We start from the raw sequence: 15,331 nt of genomic DNA on the forward strand, positions 1-15,331 counted from the left end.
CGCAAGGGAAAGTCAAAGGAGTTGATTTGCTTTTCCCTTGTCCGGCATGGGATTATGGAAAATGATCATGGAAGTAACGGCCATGCAGGGGGTTCCCAGTGTCTCTTCTTTTAGGCCCTAGGTCCTCCGGTGCTGACGTGTTGCTTTCACGCCTCCTCTCAGACTTGTGGGAAGTGATAGGGCACATGGTGGCACATGTCTGTGCTTAGAGGGGTTCTCAGAGCCCCTGGTGCCGGTGGAGGGGGATGTCACTTCAGTGGGTTTTCCAGTATAGGCATACCTCAGGTAGGGGGTTGCCTTTGATGTCGGCTATCCGGGATGGATTGCTTGCCCCGCTTTGTGACAGTACTCTGCCATTTTGACGCCAGCCTGGTGGCTCCTCTGTCGGCTGAGGGGGCCATAGTCTGCTGGACTTCTGGCCTGTCCAGTATCTTCCTTTTGATAGGTCAAATCTTTTTGTGGGCTGACAAGCATGCTGTTATATTGTGGCGCAGGCCTGTTTCAACGTCCTGTGATTTCCCTCTGGTGCAAGTGCAGTGACTGGCGGTTTTCCCTGGCTCCTCGTCTCTATCTTCTCGGAGGTGTATGGGACCGTGGGGTTCAGCTTCCTGGGTAATGGGCTCCTTCTGGAGGGAGTATCAGTTGCCGTTCCTGTCTCCTCCTGTCCAGGTTTGCATGGTTAGGACTTTGGTACCCAGCTCACGGTCCAAGTAGTTGGCCATGGGATCCGTTCTCTCCGAACGGTTGTTGTGGGTTACCGTCTTGCCCGTTCCTCTCCCTGTTCAGGGTCAAGTTTTCTACTTGCGGGTGTTCCTGGTCCCTATGCCTTCTAGGATGTGTCACCTGCTTATGGGTCTCAAGACCCTGCACTGCTTGTCCGGACGTCTGGGGAGAGTGTACTCTGGATGTTGTGCAGGGGGGGCGCTTGCTGGCTGTTCTGGGCTGGGTTCTCAGAAGGCAGTATGTCTCGACTCACCTGTTGCTGAAGTTACGGGGCACGTGGCGTCTTGCATGTTTTCCAGTTCCTTGAGCCTGTCTTCGGTTACGTCTCCTGGTGTCTTATACTCTCTCCCACTGGCTCCCGACATCTCGGCTTTCGTAGTTTTGTTTTCAGTGTCCCCAGCGCTGCGAGTGTCCCTGCTATGGTGGCGGGGGGTTTCAGGTCTACAGGCTGAGGTGTGCATGGTCCTTCCTCCTGTGACCTCTCCTACTACCAACACCAGCAGAAAGGGTATACATTGGGGGTCCTCTCAGCTCAAGGGTTGTGAGATCTGGGGAGAGCCGGTGATCATCCAATTGGCAAGAGTTGTGCCATTGTGCAAGCTCTGGTGTACTTCGAGGAGTTGCTGGACGGTCAGCGGTTTTTGGTCCGATCGGACAATACGACGGCCTTGGCATATGTGAACTGCAAAAGGGGTTCCGGCTGTTCCTTGAATGCTCTGGCAGCGCTGATAGGCACCTGGGAGGAATCTCATCTGGTGTATCTGCTGGCCTCACGCATCAGAAGGGTGGACAATGTTCAAGCGGATCTTCTCAGACGCCGGTTTTCACTCCTCTGCAGAACTGGTCCTGTTGGCCCAGGTCTTTGCGGTGACCTGTGTCAGATTAGGGTCCTTGGTTCTAGACCTGTTTGCATCCCCGGCCTCAGCAGAAGTTCCCCTCTTCTGCTCTCGGTTTCAGGTTGAGGGGATTGGGGGATGGACGCCCTCTCTGTACAGTGGCCTTGGGGTTTTCCTTTATGCCTTTCCGCCTATTCCCCTTCTGCCCCGAGTGGTTTGGCGCATCTGAGTGTCCAGGGTGACTGTGTTGTTGTTAGCTCTGTTCTGGTGCCGCCGGAGTTGGCTCCCCTCTCTGTTGGAGCTTCGTTCCTACGAACCTTGGCTGGTTCCGAGGTGGCCGTGTCCCCTTCAAGGGGATCTGCGGTTAGAATTCCACCGGATGCAATGGGCGGTGTGGCTATTGCTCAGTCTAGGTTGATATCTCAGGGGTTCTCAGATCCTTTAGTTGAGTCCAAATGGATGCTCTTAGACCCTCCACTCTGAAGGTGTTAGGCAGACATTGGGGCCATTTCCGAGACTGGTATGGGCAGTCTGGGATCCCTCCCCTGCGTTCTGGCCTCTGCTATCCTTCGGTTCCTCCAGGAGGAGTTTTGACAGGGGCCTGGCAGTTTTTCCAGGCTTCGCTCTCAGCGGGCCTCCATGAAATTCCTTTTGGGGGACTCTGACGGTCACTTGGATGGGGAGGTGTTGGTGGGGAAGTTGATCCAGGGTTTTTCTTATTCCCTTCCTGGTGCTGATAAAGGGTTTTCCTTTTGGGATCTCCCTCTTGTATTACGGTTCCTTCACGGGCCTCCTTTTGAGCCCATTTCCGAGATTGATATCAAACATCTTACACTGAAATCTGCTTTTCTTATTGCCCTCACTTCTGCCCGTAGGCTTGGGGAGATTGGGGCTCTCTTATGTCACGCTCCTTTCCTGAGGGTGCTGCCAGACTCGGTGGTGCCGGGGTGTGGTCCGAAGTTTCTCCCTTCAGTTGTCTCTCGGGTTTCACACCTCTCAGGGTCTGGTTCTCCCTGACTTCTTTCATGATCCAAGAACGCCTGAGGAGGTGGCTCGGCTTAACATTGATGTCCGGCGGGACGCGTTGGAGTATTTGGCTTGGTTTGCCTTTTCCACCAATCTGATAGTCTTCTGATTGCTTGTGGTCTGGCTGGGGCTGGGCATAACGCATCTGTGGTTTCCATTTTCCGGTGGTTCCGGATTGTGATCTCTAGGGCCTATGTGGCTTCTGGCCTGCCTGTGCCTGCGCACAATCAGGGGCGGTCTACCAGGGGTTTCGCAGCTTCCTGGCCCGATGTAAGGAGGATTTTTCTCTGCAAGAGATTTGTATGGCTGCCGCCTTGGCTGGTCTAGGCATTTTCATCAACCGCTATGGGTTGAGTTTCTCCCACTCGGGGGTTGGTTCCTTCGTGGTTGGAGTTTTTGTCTGTGGGGAAGTGATTTAAGAGTTATTGTGGGTGTGTTTTGCTGCACTGTTTTTGGCTCTGTCTCATTGGGACCTTTTCCCCTTTGATGCTTTGGTATACCTCATGAAGTAAGTACTGGGACGAGGAAGAGTGGACGTGGAGGTAATGCTCTGATTACTTACCGGTAATCTTCATTACTCCTAGTCCTACTCTTCCTCGTCACAGTACTGACGACCCTCCTCACCCTCCCTGCGGGGAAGGTCCCATGCTCCGGCTTGGTAATATGAAACTGAGTGACATTGATGTGGGGGAGGAGTTATAGGGATTTAAAGAAATAGAAGAAGGTCCTGTGTCGGAGGCGGGTGCCTCATGAAGTAAGTACTGTGACGAGGAAGAGTAGGACTAGGAGTAATGAAGATTACCGGTAAGTAATCAGAGCATTCTCACTGCAGCCGTTCCTATGACCTTTCACATTGTTTTCAGAAGCGTTGCTCCCCCAATGTCTCCTTCTGCCCATGCTGGCAACACCACCTTCAGCTTTCGAGCTATGAGCGTGATTTATTTTGCCCCCCCCTTACTGCTTTGGTACTTACTGGAAGAAAGGTTTGGCACAGTGCTCCATGGGCAGGTGTTTGTACTGGAGTTTTTTCAGTTCGCGTTGGCCAAGTTTGCCATTCTTGTTACGGTCAGCAGTAAGAAATCTCCCCTACAATGCAAACATGTTATTTAGTGACAGAATTGGCACAATAGCCTAGAAAGACCAACCAACAATTTCAGAAATACAAGCTTTTGAGCAGCAAGACAGACGGCACCATAGGATGCAATGGCAATTCTTTAGTCCCGGCTGAGTCCAAGAGAAACACATGATCACGTGATCTAACACTGTAGGAATACTGCTGAAGTTCAACCAGAATCCCTAAAGCACAGTGAGGCAGACAATAGTGGCAGATGGACGCTATACAAGACCACTAACATTACATCTCATTAAAGACAGTGTGCATAGTGGATTGATCTTCTAGGTCTGTCGTTGCACCTATACTTACTTACTTTAGAATACACCCTTTTATTATGAGCCATTTTACCAATGAGAAAATGATCACCTTGCTCCAATATAAAGGATAATGTTGATCGTCAAGTTCCACTCCTTTCTTTAAGGATTGTGTAACTGCCTTCATTACCACAATGTAAATGGACATAGTTGGGGCATACTTTACCAGTTGGAATTATGCAGTTATATAGTGAGACAAAATCCCCTGGCTGAAACCCATCCTCCTTGTGATAGGAACAGCCCTGATTTAGAGGCAGAACGTGGATGATTTCTTTGAGTGCTACTTTTTAGTTTTGGCTTTTAGGTGGCACTGCAAGTGCTGTCTTTGAGCCATAACTATTGGCATGTGTGGAAAAGAAAAGATAGGCGGGAGATCTCGTTTGAGGGCATAAGGGCCTCGAAGGGTCGTGAAACTGTAGTTACAGGTTACCAGTATCTTTATGGGTCTCTGGGCTATTTTGGAGTGGTTTCACTGGACGCAGAATGTCAGAGTTGACAATCCACTCTGTGAGTTTCCCCATTCTGTGCAGGAAAACAGACACCATCTCCACCTGCAAAATATTTGGGTTCGGTCAGAAAGGCGGGGCTCCCAATGAGTTCTGCTGCTTTTTGCACTTGAAGAAAGCAGTCGGAGTCTATAAGGATCCCTGGGAATGAAAGGTGGGAATCCAAGGTGGCGGGTTTGCACATGCGGATGCTGTTACTGATCCTGTGCGGACATCCGTGATCAAAGTGCATTTCCAGACTGCAGATGTAAATGGAATTAGCAACCCTGTCAGAACTTCACTTTGACACTCCCACTTTAGCAAACAACAAGAGTCCAGTACTCATGTTTCCAAATGATGCATTTGTTTTTTTTTTTATCCTTAATGCCAGTGGGGCTGAAAAGTCAACTTCAAACATTTTGGGAATTTTGTGGCAGAAATGGCCTAGCAGTTAATGTTTAAAAAAATACACATCCATGGCCATTAGAGATGCCAGCTGGAAGATTAAAGGGCACCTGAGGCTTGAACAGGGTGAAAGACCCATTGAGAAAGTTGAATTTAAGATTTACCTCGGCTTGAGGGCAAAATCAAACTGCCGGTGGAACCAACACTTGGCAAAAGCAAATGTCACACTGGCGAGGTACAGTGGGGCACTGACAAGGTTTACCAGAGAGCATGGGAACGGGACAGTCCGGGTGTCACTTGACGCATACAAAGCGCAAGCGGGGCAAGCAGCAATATTAAGTGCAGGACTGTGGGGGAATGTCTGGTGCTCGCCCTTATCAGTTACTGAAAATAAATATCTGAAAAATATCCTCAGTCTACCCAATGGTACACTCAATCTGCTGATATTTCAGGAAACGCGGAGGCAGCGCATTGACTCTATCGGTGTTACGAGGCCAGTTTATTATTGGGTAAGATTGTAGTCAAGTAAAGAGTTGAGGAAGTACAAAGACGCGCTGGCGGATCTTATATCACAGGCTGGTGGCATATCACTCCGGGGGTTTGCCCACATGAAAAATGAATGACGTGTTACAGGGTTGAGCTAGTTTTGGAGCAGCCCAGACAGTGTGACTAGCATGAGCAGGGGTGGACTGGCCTATAGGGAACTCTGGACAATTCCCGCTAGGCCTCTGCAGCCTCTTCCTCTTTTGTGTGGTAACATATTTTATTTTCAAATTTTCTCATAGGAAAAGGGTTAGGATTGCTGAAAATGTGTAATATGGGGCCACTTTGAAAATTATTTCCAGGGCCTCTTTTGATTACCAGGCCACTCCAGAAGACTGTCTTTAAGAACGCTTAACTAGCCAAAACAGAACAGGATATTTTGTGTAAAGTGGGACAATCCACTCTCCTGTCAAGTTACTGGGATATGAAGCAGGTTTCGGGCGGCAAAGTATATCTTAATCACGTTAAGCCCAAATAGGAAAGAGTTCTATCCCTAAAACTTCCACTGGGGACACTCCCGCTAGCAAGTCTACTGATTAAGTGGAATATTAATGTACCACCAGAATGCCCATTTTGTGCGGACTTAATTGAAACTGTATCTCATTTCATTTTCATTTGCCCGCACTACCGGGCACCCAGAGTAGGCTTCCTCGGGCCATTGTTCAAGGAGAGGCAAATACGCATTACGGTTGATGCAATTACACTATGCAGGACTTCTAGCGACATTATGGCAGTCTCCTCAACGTCCAAGTATCTGGCGTGCACTTGGCGCATTAGGCAAAACAGGGTGTGAAGGGAGCCCTCTTAACCAGCATTGTCAGCTGGCTGGATTATGGGGGGGGGTGACATCTCGTGAAGGAGTTTTGAATACTGGTCAGATCAAGTTGCAATGAGTTTATTGCTTCAACTGGCTTCAGCTAGTTTGTGAGGTGGAATATGTCCCCACACTATGCCTTGTATTTTTTTCCCCATTATGTAAATAGCAAAACTTACCAAGCATCTTACTATCTGCCCAGTATTTACCTACGACAGCCACAAATTCATATCCTGGTTACCAAGTTATTATATATTGATTTACGACCTGATCAGGTAGTTACCCCCTCTATTAACTATTACACGTCCAAAACTGTTTTTGATGTTTTCTGCTACCTTTTATTGTGCAGCTATACATTGATTGTATAACATGTGAATGCAGCTATTTGATGGTTTTTATATTTAACTCATGTTACAGTATCTAATAATTGTGATTTAAAGAATGTGATGTAATATTGTGTTACTTTTATGATATTTTATATCGCAATAGACCTGTACTGCACTGAACTGAAATGCCTACTGAACGCCTACACAGATGCCCGGACTGTTGGCTTTGCCAATGAGTGCTACATTTTCAAAGTGTCAATTTTTCAAAGGGATTACTGGAGCTAAGACACATAGATAAACGTATGCAACGTAAGATAACATTATGTAAATCATTTCAGCCATATTTATGCATTAAGACAGTCGGTCCATTGAGTTGCATGCGTCTAACCTTTGCCAGTTCACGTCTGTCCTCCCTGCACATGCAGATCTGTGCTCCAATATGGCTGAAGGTGACATTTGTTGAGATCTGCCTCAAGTGCAGGAACCAGTCCATCAGACGGTATGGAAATTGGTCAAATTCTTCAGCTGAACAGACAGTTTCCAAGACTAGATAACAATACAAAATAAAATGGAAAAGTTGATAGCATATGTCGACAGAGAATGAAAGAAGGAACAGGGGGGCTGCGGGTAATGAGGATGAAGGGGAGCACAAGAAGAGCTATGGACACAAGAGTGAGGTGTTAAGGAAGACTAATATGGCAGATAGAAGAGGGGAGTGGTCGGGAAGAGAGGGAGAGATGGAGACGAGTAAGGAATGCCTGGTTACTTTCTACATTCCTTACTTAGAAGAACCGAAGTCAGGGACCGAGTGAAGCGGGAACATGTGAGAATCAGGAGTGGAAGGAAAGGAAGAGGAATGAAAGAAGGCATGGAAGGAGAAACGAAGAAATTATGCCATAGAATGGTAACTACATGTTAATACAATTTAGGAAGCATACCTATTGAATTTAATGAAGCATCCATAGGCATTGAAATTGCAAGATGCTCCTTTATGATGGTCTAGTCACCAATTAACAAAAAGTCAACTTTCATGGCATGAGGCATGAGGAACCTACCTACCAATGATCAACATGAGCATGGTAGCATGAAAGTGACAAAGGTGCACCATGAAGAACCTACCAATGTTCAACATGAGCCCGGTGTCATGAAAGTGACATAGGTGCACCAAGAGGAGCCTACCAATGCCCAACCCAAAATGAGCATGGTAGCACGAAAGTGACAAAGGGGCACCACGAGGGACCTACCAATGCCCAACCCAAAATGAGCATGGTAGCACGAAAGTGACAAAGGGGCACCACGAGGGACCTACCAACACCCAACATGAGTATGGGATCAGGAAAGTGGCAAAAGTGCACCTTGAGGAACCTACCATTGCTCTGCATGTGCATGCTATTATGGAAGTGATAGGATGCACCATGATGAGCCTACCAATAGCCACATTGAGCATGGCATCATGAAAGTCACTAAGGTGCGCCATAAGGAACCTACCAATGCCCAACATGAGCATGGGCGCGTGAAAGCAACAAAGGTGCACCATTGGTTCACTATGGATTACTAAATAAGGGAGAAATATAGAGCCAAGTGTATTAGCTGGCCTCGCTGTGCACAATAATCAGAGTGGCTTCTGCAGCAGGTCTGATTCATGGTGCAAACGGTGCAGCTGTGCCTGAAGGTTTGGGGGAAGAATGAAAGGCGAGTACGGATTGCCTGGCATGACACAATGATCAGCTTGACCGAAGGACTGGTCTGCGCTGAAGTAGGTTGGATCCAAAAAGACAATTACAAATACAGCTGCCACCTGTATCCATGTTGCCATCATAGAGTCTCTCATTCCTATTGTGTTGTGGGTGTATGCAAAGGATTTACACAAGTATAAGCTACCTTGGGCCTTCATGACATCAGATTACACTGGAGCAAATCAGGACCATGTACATATCACAGCTGCACCTTATACTTTGTGCCTTATGCACAAGTGTAAAATGAGAGCAAATCCAGAGGGTCTTGGAACATCTTTGAAGTGCCCTTGAGATAAGATTAGAGAATCGCATTTGCCCATGAGCAGGCATCTCACTAGATGCGCTTTAGTTGTTCGCTTTGTGAGTCAGGTATCAGGTAAAAGGTGCAAATCTGAGATGCTCACTGGCATCGCCGCCTTTGCTTCAGTGCCAGTCTTTGTGAATCAGGCCGCTCGTGCATTTAATGCCTGCCAATTGTCCATCTTTTACCTGTGCACCGTCCCTGGTGGGCCAGGCCTATTCTGCGACGCTTGCGGCAGGCTTCTTTGTGGAGCAGGCACTGGCTGGCGTAGGATTTTCCCGTCACACTGCACACTGGAGCATCGTCTGCTCTGTGGAAAGAGGGAAACATGGATATGTGATCTGTCTGGTCTCCTTCCTGGCTATGGCTCCAATGAGAGCAATATTATTTTTCCCTGCTGTGTTTTACAATCCTTATTCATATCGTGTTCATTCAACTGGCACCACCCGTCTGCGGCTAATTGACTCTAAAAGATGAATTACCAGAAATCAAAGTCTTTATTTTATTTGCGGATAGAGTGTGTATTTATGAGTGCGCGTTTGATATGTCTGTGTATGTGGCTGTACGTGCACGAGCCCATACCTGAGTGGGGGCATGCATGCACGTCCATGTGCCTATATGTGCACTCGTGGCTCTCTATATTTTAAAAAGGTGTAGCGCCAAGGCCTGGATCACTGAACTCGTGTGGTAGACGGACAGCCTTGTACGGTTATCCTGGGCATGGTCGTTCTGAAGATAGTACACATGGCTTTAAGTGGGCTCTGTCTAGCAGGGGAAGAGCCATGGTAGTCTCCAAAAAGGGCTCCCGAGCCAGGTCCCTGCTAGAGCTCACCCAAGGCTGGCCCCAGACACGCCAGCCCCTCAGGCATCCATGGTAAAAAGGCTGGCTGCAGCTGTCAGCATTTCTAACCAGAAACTCTGACACCTGCAGGCAGCCCTTCAACCATGTGGCACCTTCATAAAAGGGCTGCCTGCTGTATGTTGGCTTTTCACTAAGAAACAAAGGAGAGGCTGGGCAACCCAGCCCTCTTTCTGTTTCTTAATGAGAGTACATCTTTGAGTGCACTTTTAAATCTGCAATATACACATCTCAAGGCACACACTTAGTAGGGACATGTATAATACTCCTCGGTGATGTATTGTGCAAGAAAAATAAACTCCCATGGAGAGGGGTGAAAAGAAAAATGGGTACCACCTGCTCATGTCAGCACCAAATCACTTCCTTAATTAAGTGTTTAATGCATGATGGTTTGTTGTTAGTGGGCAAGGAGGAATGGAAAGAGGACAGAGAAGTTTCCATATACCCCTACCTCTCTAAATCAACACTTTCCCTAGGCAGCACTGGTGGGCCGCTTATCTAAAGGTGGATAGAATAAGGAGGTAAAAAAGGATAGATTATTTTCAATACCATTCAAAAAGTGATCAATTTGGCTGTACAGTTGATACTACCTAGTCTTTAAACATTCAATGACTCTTATGGTGTACACGACTATGGCAGGTTTGGCCCCAGGAAGGGCTGGCGTTAGCTGTGTAACCAATGATTGGCAATGTAGACAACTAAAAACAGGGCATGACCCCCCCCCACTGATATTGCGGCAATGATTGCTTTATTATCCTATACTGTGGATGAGAGTGCCGTGGTAAAAACGGGAGGGAAAGAACCCTCTCAATAGAGCTGTTAAAACAAAAGAGTGGTTGTGAAGACTCAAGATGGGGCAGACCCCTGTGTTAGAGGGTCTCCCTGATGCTCGAGGATGGGAAATGCAGTGGGTGGGGAACTGTCCACTGTCATCCCATGTTCAGTCAACCTGTTTCGGTGTACTGTTTAATTCATGACAATTTCTTCAGGACTATCTTCAGTCTGGATAGTGAATATCTTCTACATATAAAACATGTCCATGGTAATTAGACTGTTATGACGTGCTTCCGAGAACATATTAGAAGGAAGGGTCTCACCTCTGTACTCGTTGATAGGAGATTTTCAAGCAGACCCTATCAACAAAATGTTTCAGGGACAGTACCACCATACTTGCATTTTATTAATTTCTGCATTATAGTAATTATTTGTAATGTTTAAAGGTTATGGCGCAAACACACGTCTGTCTATACTCACATTTGTGGTCTGTCATTCACTTGTGTAGTTTCAATAGATTTGGGTACATAGACTGTACATGGCTGGGACTTCTGAAAGAGGTACACGGATATGTGTTAGGCAGTGTGTATGGTCTGCGTCCATTACCAACAGCAGTCAATATAGGCATTTATAGTGTCCGGCATTTAAGCAACGTTCAGGCTGTTATCTGCTTGTTTCATGTTAAATACCTTCTGACTCTAATAGGGCACAGGTGTGTTGACGGCACCGCTGTGGGCCCAATACGGGCAACTTGCACCTGAGGGGAGCACATAGTGGACCGCGCATTAAGCTTATGGATGTTATCGCTGCGGCTCAGAAGTAAATTGGGCACAGCCGCGTGTCATGACTAGATATCAGGTTCTGCTTGTGACAAGCAAAGGCCCATCTAGTAAGTCAAGCCCCCATTATTTGTAAAATTATATATAACTCTGGGCATCTGTGCAGGGTGAAATATCTGTCTGTCAGTTACAAGACATTTTAATAATGTTACCCGGTTTGCGCAGCTAATGCGTCTAGCTAGGAAAATGCACTCATTCGTAAAGGCGTGAGGGAGCTGCTGCAGAGTATTGTTGACTATAAGGCTGCATGTTGCCACGGAAAACCGAAGTCCATAAAAACGTGACTGTAGGGTGATGTGTGTAAGTAGACCGCCATCTTGGAGTGTCTGAAATTGCCTAAGAAATTAAGGGCACCAAAGGTGAATAAAGCATTTAAACAAAGGTGGATAAAGCATTTAAACATAGATGTAATAAATACAACTTGTTACAAGACAATTTCTGCAGATCAGTTGTAAAAATCGACTAGACTCAATAAGATTAGATCAAGGGTTGCAAGCCACTGAAATGTCGTGTGTGCTGTGAGTATATCTCTGTGGGAAAGGCATGTATACATTTTCCAGTCATACTTGAGGTGGTTGCTTCTCGGGTAAAATAAATCCTGCTGGTGTTGTTAATAGTGTGTCAATGCTGTTCCGGCAGGAAAGGGAAAGCACTCACACTGATGTGTGCTGTGTAGGTACGTGGTACCTATAACTGAGGCACTCTACCTTGAAGAAGGTTTTGCTCTCATTACCATTGGTATTATATTAATATGCATAACCAATAATTCTAAATTATATTATATTATATTATATTAATATGCATAACCAATAATTCTCAATTATTGGTTATGCATATTAATATAATACCAATGGTAATGAGAGCAAAACCTTCTTCAAGGAAGAGTGCCTCAATTATAGGTATTACTCTAGTTGGAATGCTCATCATCCAACACAGGGCATGGTCACCTTTACGGTCAACATATATTATGGTGTGCCTGCCTTTTAGGATGGCTTAAAATGCAAAGGTCAAAATGTGACTCATGATGATCTTGGGCTGACATCTGAAGTGAGTCAGACAAGGGTAGTGAGACATTGCCAATTAATTGGTTAATTTAACCCTTGGCAGTCAGTACCCACTCTAAAAATCCACCGTTGTTCTCTTTTGGGTAATAGCACATTTATTTTACCTCTTCTAGGTGGGGTGTGTACTTTTTCGATCACTAACCATTTAAAGTCATTCTTTTTGTGTTTTTGATGGAAAAGTGTTCAACCAGGGGAGCATTCAGTTTCCTGGTACATATACATGATTGATGTTCTTGTATGCGCTTCTTAATAGGTCTGCCAGTCATGCCGATGTATCGAGGATTACAAGAGCAGGTAATCACTTAGATCAAATTGCTTGTATTGCAATTGGTGAAGGTCAGTTGCCTCCATGGTGTATGGGGCACAAGGTCAAGTGTTATTGACCTATTAGTACGTGGACATATTGGGCATGACCCGCACGGTGCATGACCAACTGGATGTGTTGTGTTCCACAGTGTCTTTTAGGACTGGGGAACTACTCCTGAGTGATAAGAACTGACCGCAGAGTCTCTGATGTTTCTTCTGCATTATGCTGCAAATCGTGGAGGAGGCAGTTCAGTTGCGATGAATAGCTAAATAATGCCGTAATTCGGTTCTCCTGTAATGGTCTGTTGTGATGTTCAAGAGTGTGGGCTGGTGGGATATTTCGTGCTGATTTCCTGTTGTTCTTAAGTAGTTTCCTTGGATAGCCACTTTCTTGAAGTCTTTGTGTCAATGCCATTGCCTATGCATCGTACTCGGCGGTGTCAAAACAGTTACACCAATAACGTAGATACTGACCGAACGTTAAGTTGGTAGTTACTGTCTTCGGATGGAAACTATCGAACTGTAGAAAGAAATTCCTGTCTGTCGGTTTCCTGAACATTGTGCTGCTAAGTGTCCCGTTCTTAGTTGTAATTCTAAGGTCCAGAAAGTGAATCTCTTCTTTGCTACTTAAGTACGAGTTGGGCCTGATTTTCCGAGAAGACAAATAGGATGTCGTCTATATATCTCCGCCATATGGATATATGTCCTGTATGTTGGCTATTGTTGGAAATGTGTGTTTTCTCAAAGTCTGCCACATATAGGTTGGCTAGAAATGGAGCAAATGTTACTCCCATAGCCGTTCCTGACATCTGTTCAGAAAATGTTTCTTTATACATAAAGGCCTTTTTTTCGGGAGCGCAAACTCTGCAAGTTGTAAATATGTGAGGAATCTCAGGTGGAGGTATTTGTTCTTCTAAGACTTTTTGTCTATAATCAGTAATGTCTCCATCTGGGGAATTGATGTGTAAAGACATGCTATGTCTAGAGTCACCAGGAGTTGTTCCTCTGGGTTGAAGGTTAGCTCTAGTATGAGATTCAATACCACAGTTGTATCCTTGATGTAAGACCGCATTTTGGGTATTTCTGATTGTAGGAAAAAGTCCACAACTTGGGAGAGTGGTTCCAGAATTTAAATAATGCCTGCCACAATCGGGCGGCTGGGGGAGGGGAAACCCCCTTGTGTATTTTGGGAAGTGCATAGAAGGCTGGGATGTTCAGGAACATAGGGCATAGGATTTCTGCTTCCTTCTTACTGTTATAGCCTTCACTAGCAGCCTCATCTACTATAGTAGCAATACAGATTCTCAAGTTCTCAGTTGGATCGAGCGCTAAACGCTGATTGAGTAGATCATTGTTCAAGAGAGTTGTAATCATTTGAGTGGTTTTAGGAGTTTAGCTCAGCGGCAACATGCTCGCCTTGGAAGCAAGATGACATGGAGCAACACAGGTTCAATCCCTGGGTTCGCGCTTAGAAACCTCTGGGTATTAAACATGTTATAAATAGCCGATCATAAGACCCTGTGTGCATCACCACAATTGCATCTCTTTTGTCAACTGGTTTAATGATTATTTTGGAATTCGTGCTCAGATTGTCCAGTGCAGCTTTTTCCAGTCTTGTCAGGTTGTGGAAGATAGGCTGATGTTCTTGTTCCATTTCCATAATCTTCTGTGTTAATGCTTTTTCAAAGGTAATTGATTCAGGTGTGATGTTAGGGGGGTAAAATATGGATTTGGGTTGGAGGCCAGTAGTGTTGTTTGAATTGATGGTACTATCAAGACTGTCCAGATCCACAAAGAATTGTTTGAGTTGAAATGTTCTTAGTAGTTGAGCTACTTCGATCCGGGTGTCAAAAGAGTCATATTCTGCCATAGGTACAAAGAACAAACCGCTTTGTAGTACTGCCATTTCATCTCTCATTAGAACATGATCAGATAGGTTGACAACTAGTAGTTCCTCTGTGGGAATAACCCTTTCACCTCTGCTACTGCTTATTCGAGGGGAATTGTGTTGTTGACCTCTGCTTCGACCCGGCCTCTGCCCTGTTGATCTAAAAAAAGCCTGATCATCTCTTACTTGATGACGTTGGTCTATGTCATCCACAAAGTGTACAAACTGCTCCCTCCTCGACTGCCTATCACGTGAGTGGTCTCTGTGTTGTAATTCTGAGGTACTGGCCACATTATCATCGCCTGAGCTTGCACTCGAGAAGCTCCAATGTGTTGGGTGTTGGTGTTTTTCTTGAAGAACCTTCTCGGTTGGCACCATTGTTGACCTGTATTGGACTGATTGTCCTGTTTAGCATTGTAATCATAATTAGAATCTACAGCATTGCCCATCCTCCAGCATCAGTGAGACCCTATAACACAGGGGTCTGCCCTTTCTTATTGCTGAGTCTTCACAACCACTCTTTTGTTTTAACTGCTCTATTAGGAGGTCTCTTTCCCTCCCGTATTTACCACAGCACACTCAGCCACAGTATAGGCTAACAAAGCAATCTTTGCAACAATATCTGTGAGGGTCATGCCCTGTTTTTAGTTGTCTACATTGCCAATCATTGGTTACACAGCTAACGCCAGCCCTTCCTGGGGCCAAACCTGCCATAGTCGTGTACACCATAAGAGTCATTGAATGTTTAAAGACTAGGTAGTATCAACTGTACAGCCAAATTGATCACTTTTTGAATGGTATTGAAAATAATCTATCATTTTTTACCTCCTTATTTTATCCACCTTTAGATAAGCGGCCCAACAGCGCTGCCTAGGGAAAGTGTTGATTTAGAGAGGCAGGGGCAGATAGAAACTTCTCTGTCCTCTTTCCATTCCTCCTTGCCCACTAACACCAAAACATCATGCATTAAACATTTAA

The 15,331-nt window shown here is 45.7% G+C and overlaps 1 protein-coding gene across 1 annotated transcript in view; it reads right to left on the reverse strand.

Annotated features, from left to right (window-relative positions):
• LOC138472757 (SPARC-like) overlaps window positions 1-15,331 on the reverse strand; it is a 659,099-nt gene that overhangs the window by 194,513 nt on the left and 449,255 nt on the right. The window contains exons 5-7 of the mRNA XM_069611089.1: window positions 8,812-8,933; window positions 6,975-7,132; window positions 3,559-3,671 (exon numbers count right to left, since the gene is read on the reverse strand). Coding sequence (XP_069467190.1) covers window positions 3,559-3,671; window positions 6,975-7,132; window positions 8,812-8,933 — 393 coding nt within the window. The remainder of the gene's footprint in view (window positions 1-3,558; window positions 3,672-6,974; window positions 7,133-8,811; window positions 8,934-15,331) is intronic.

Source organism: Ambystoma mexicanum, chromosome 8 (assembly GCF_040938575.1).
Source record: "Ambystoma mexicanum isolate Mex_15411 chromosome 8, UKY_AmexF1_1, whole genome shotgun sequence".
NCBI classification, from domain to species: Eukaryota; Metazoa; Chordata; class Amphibia; order Caudata; family Ambystomatidae; genus Ambystoma; species Ambystoma mexicanum.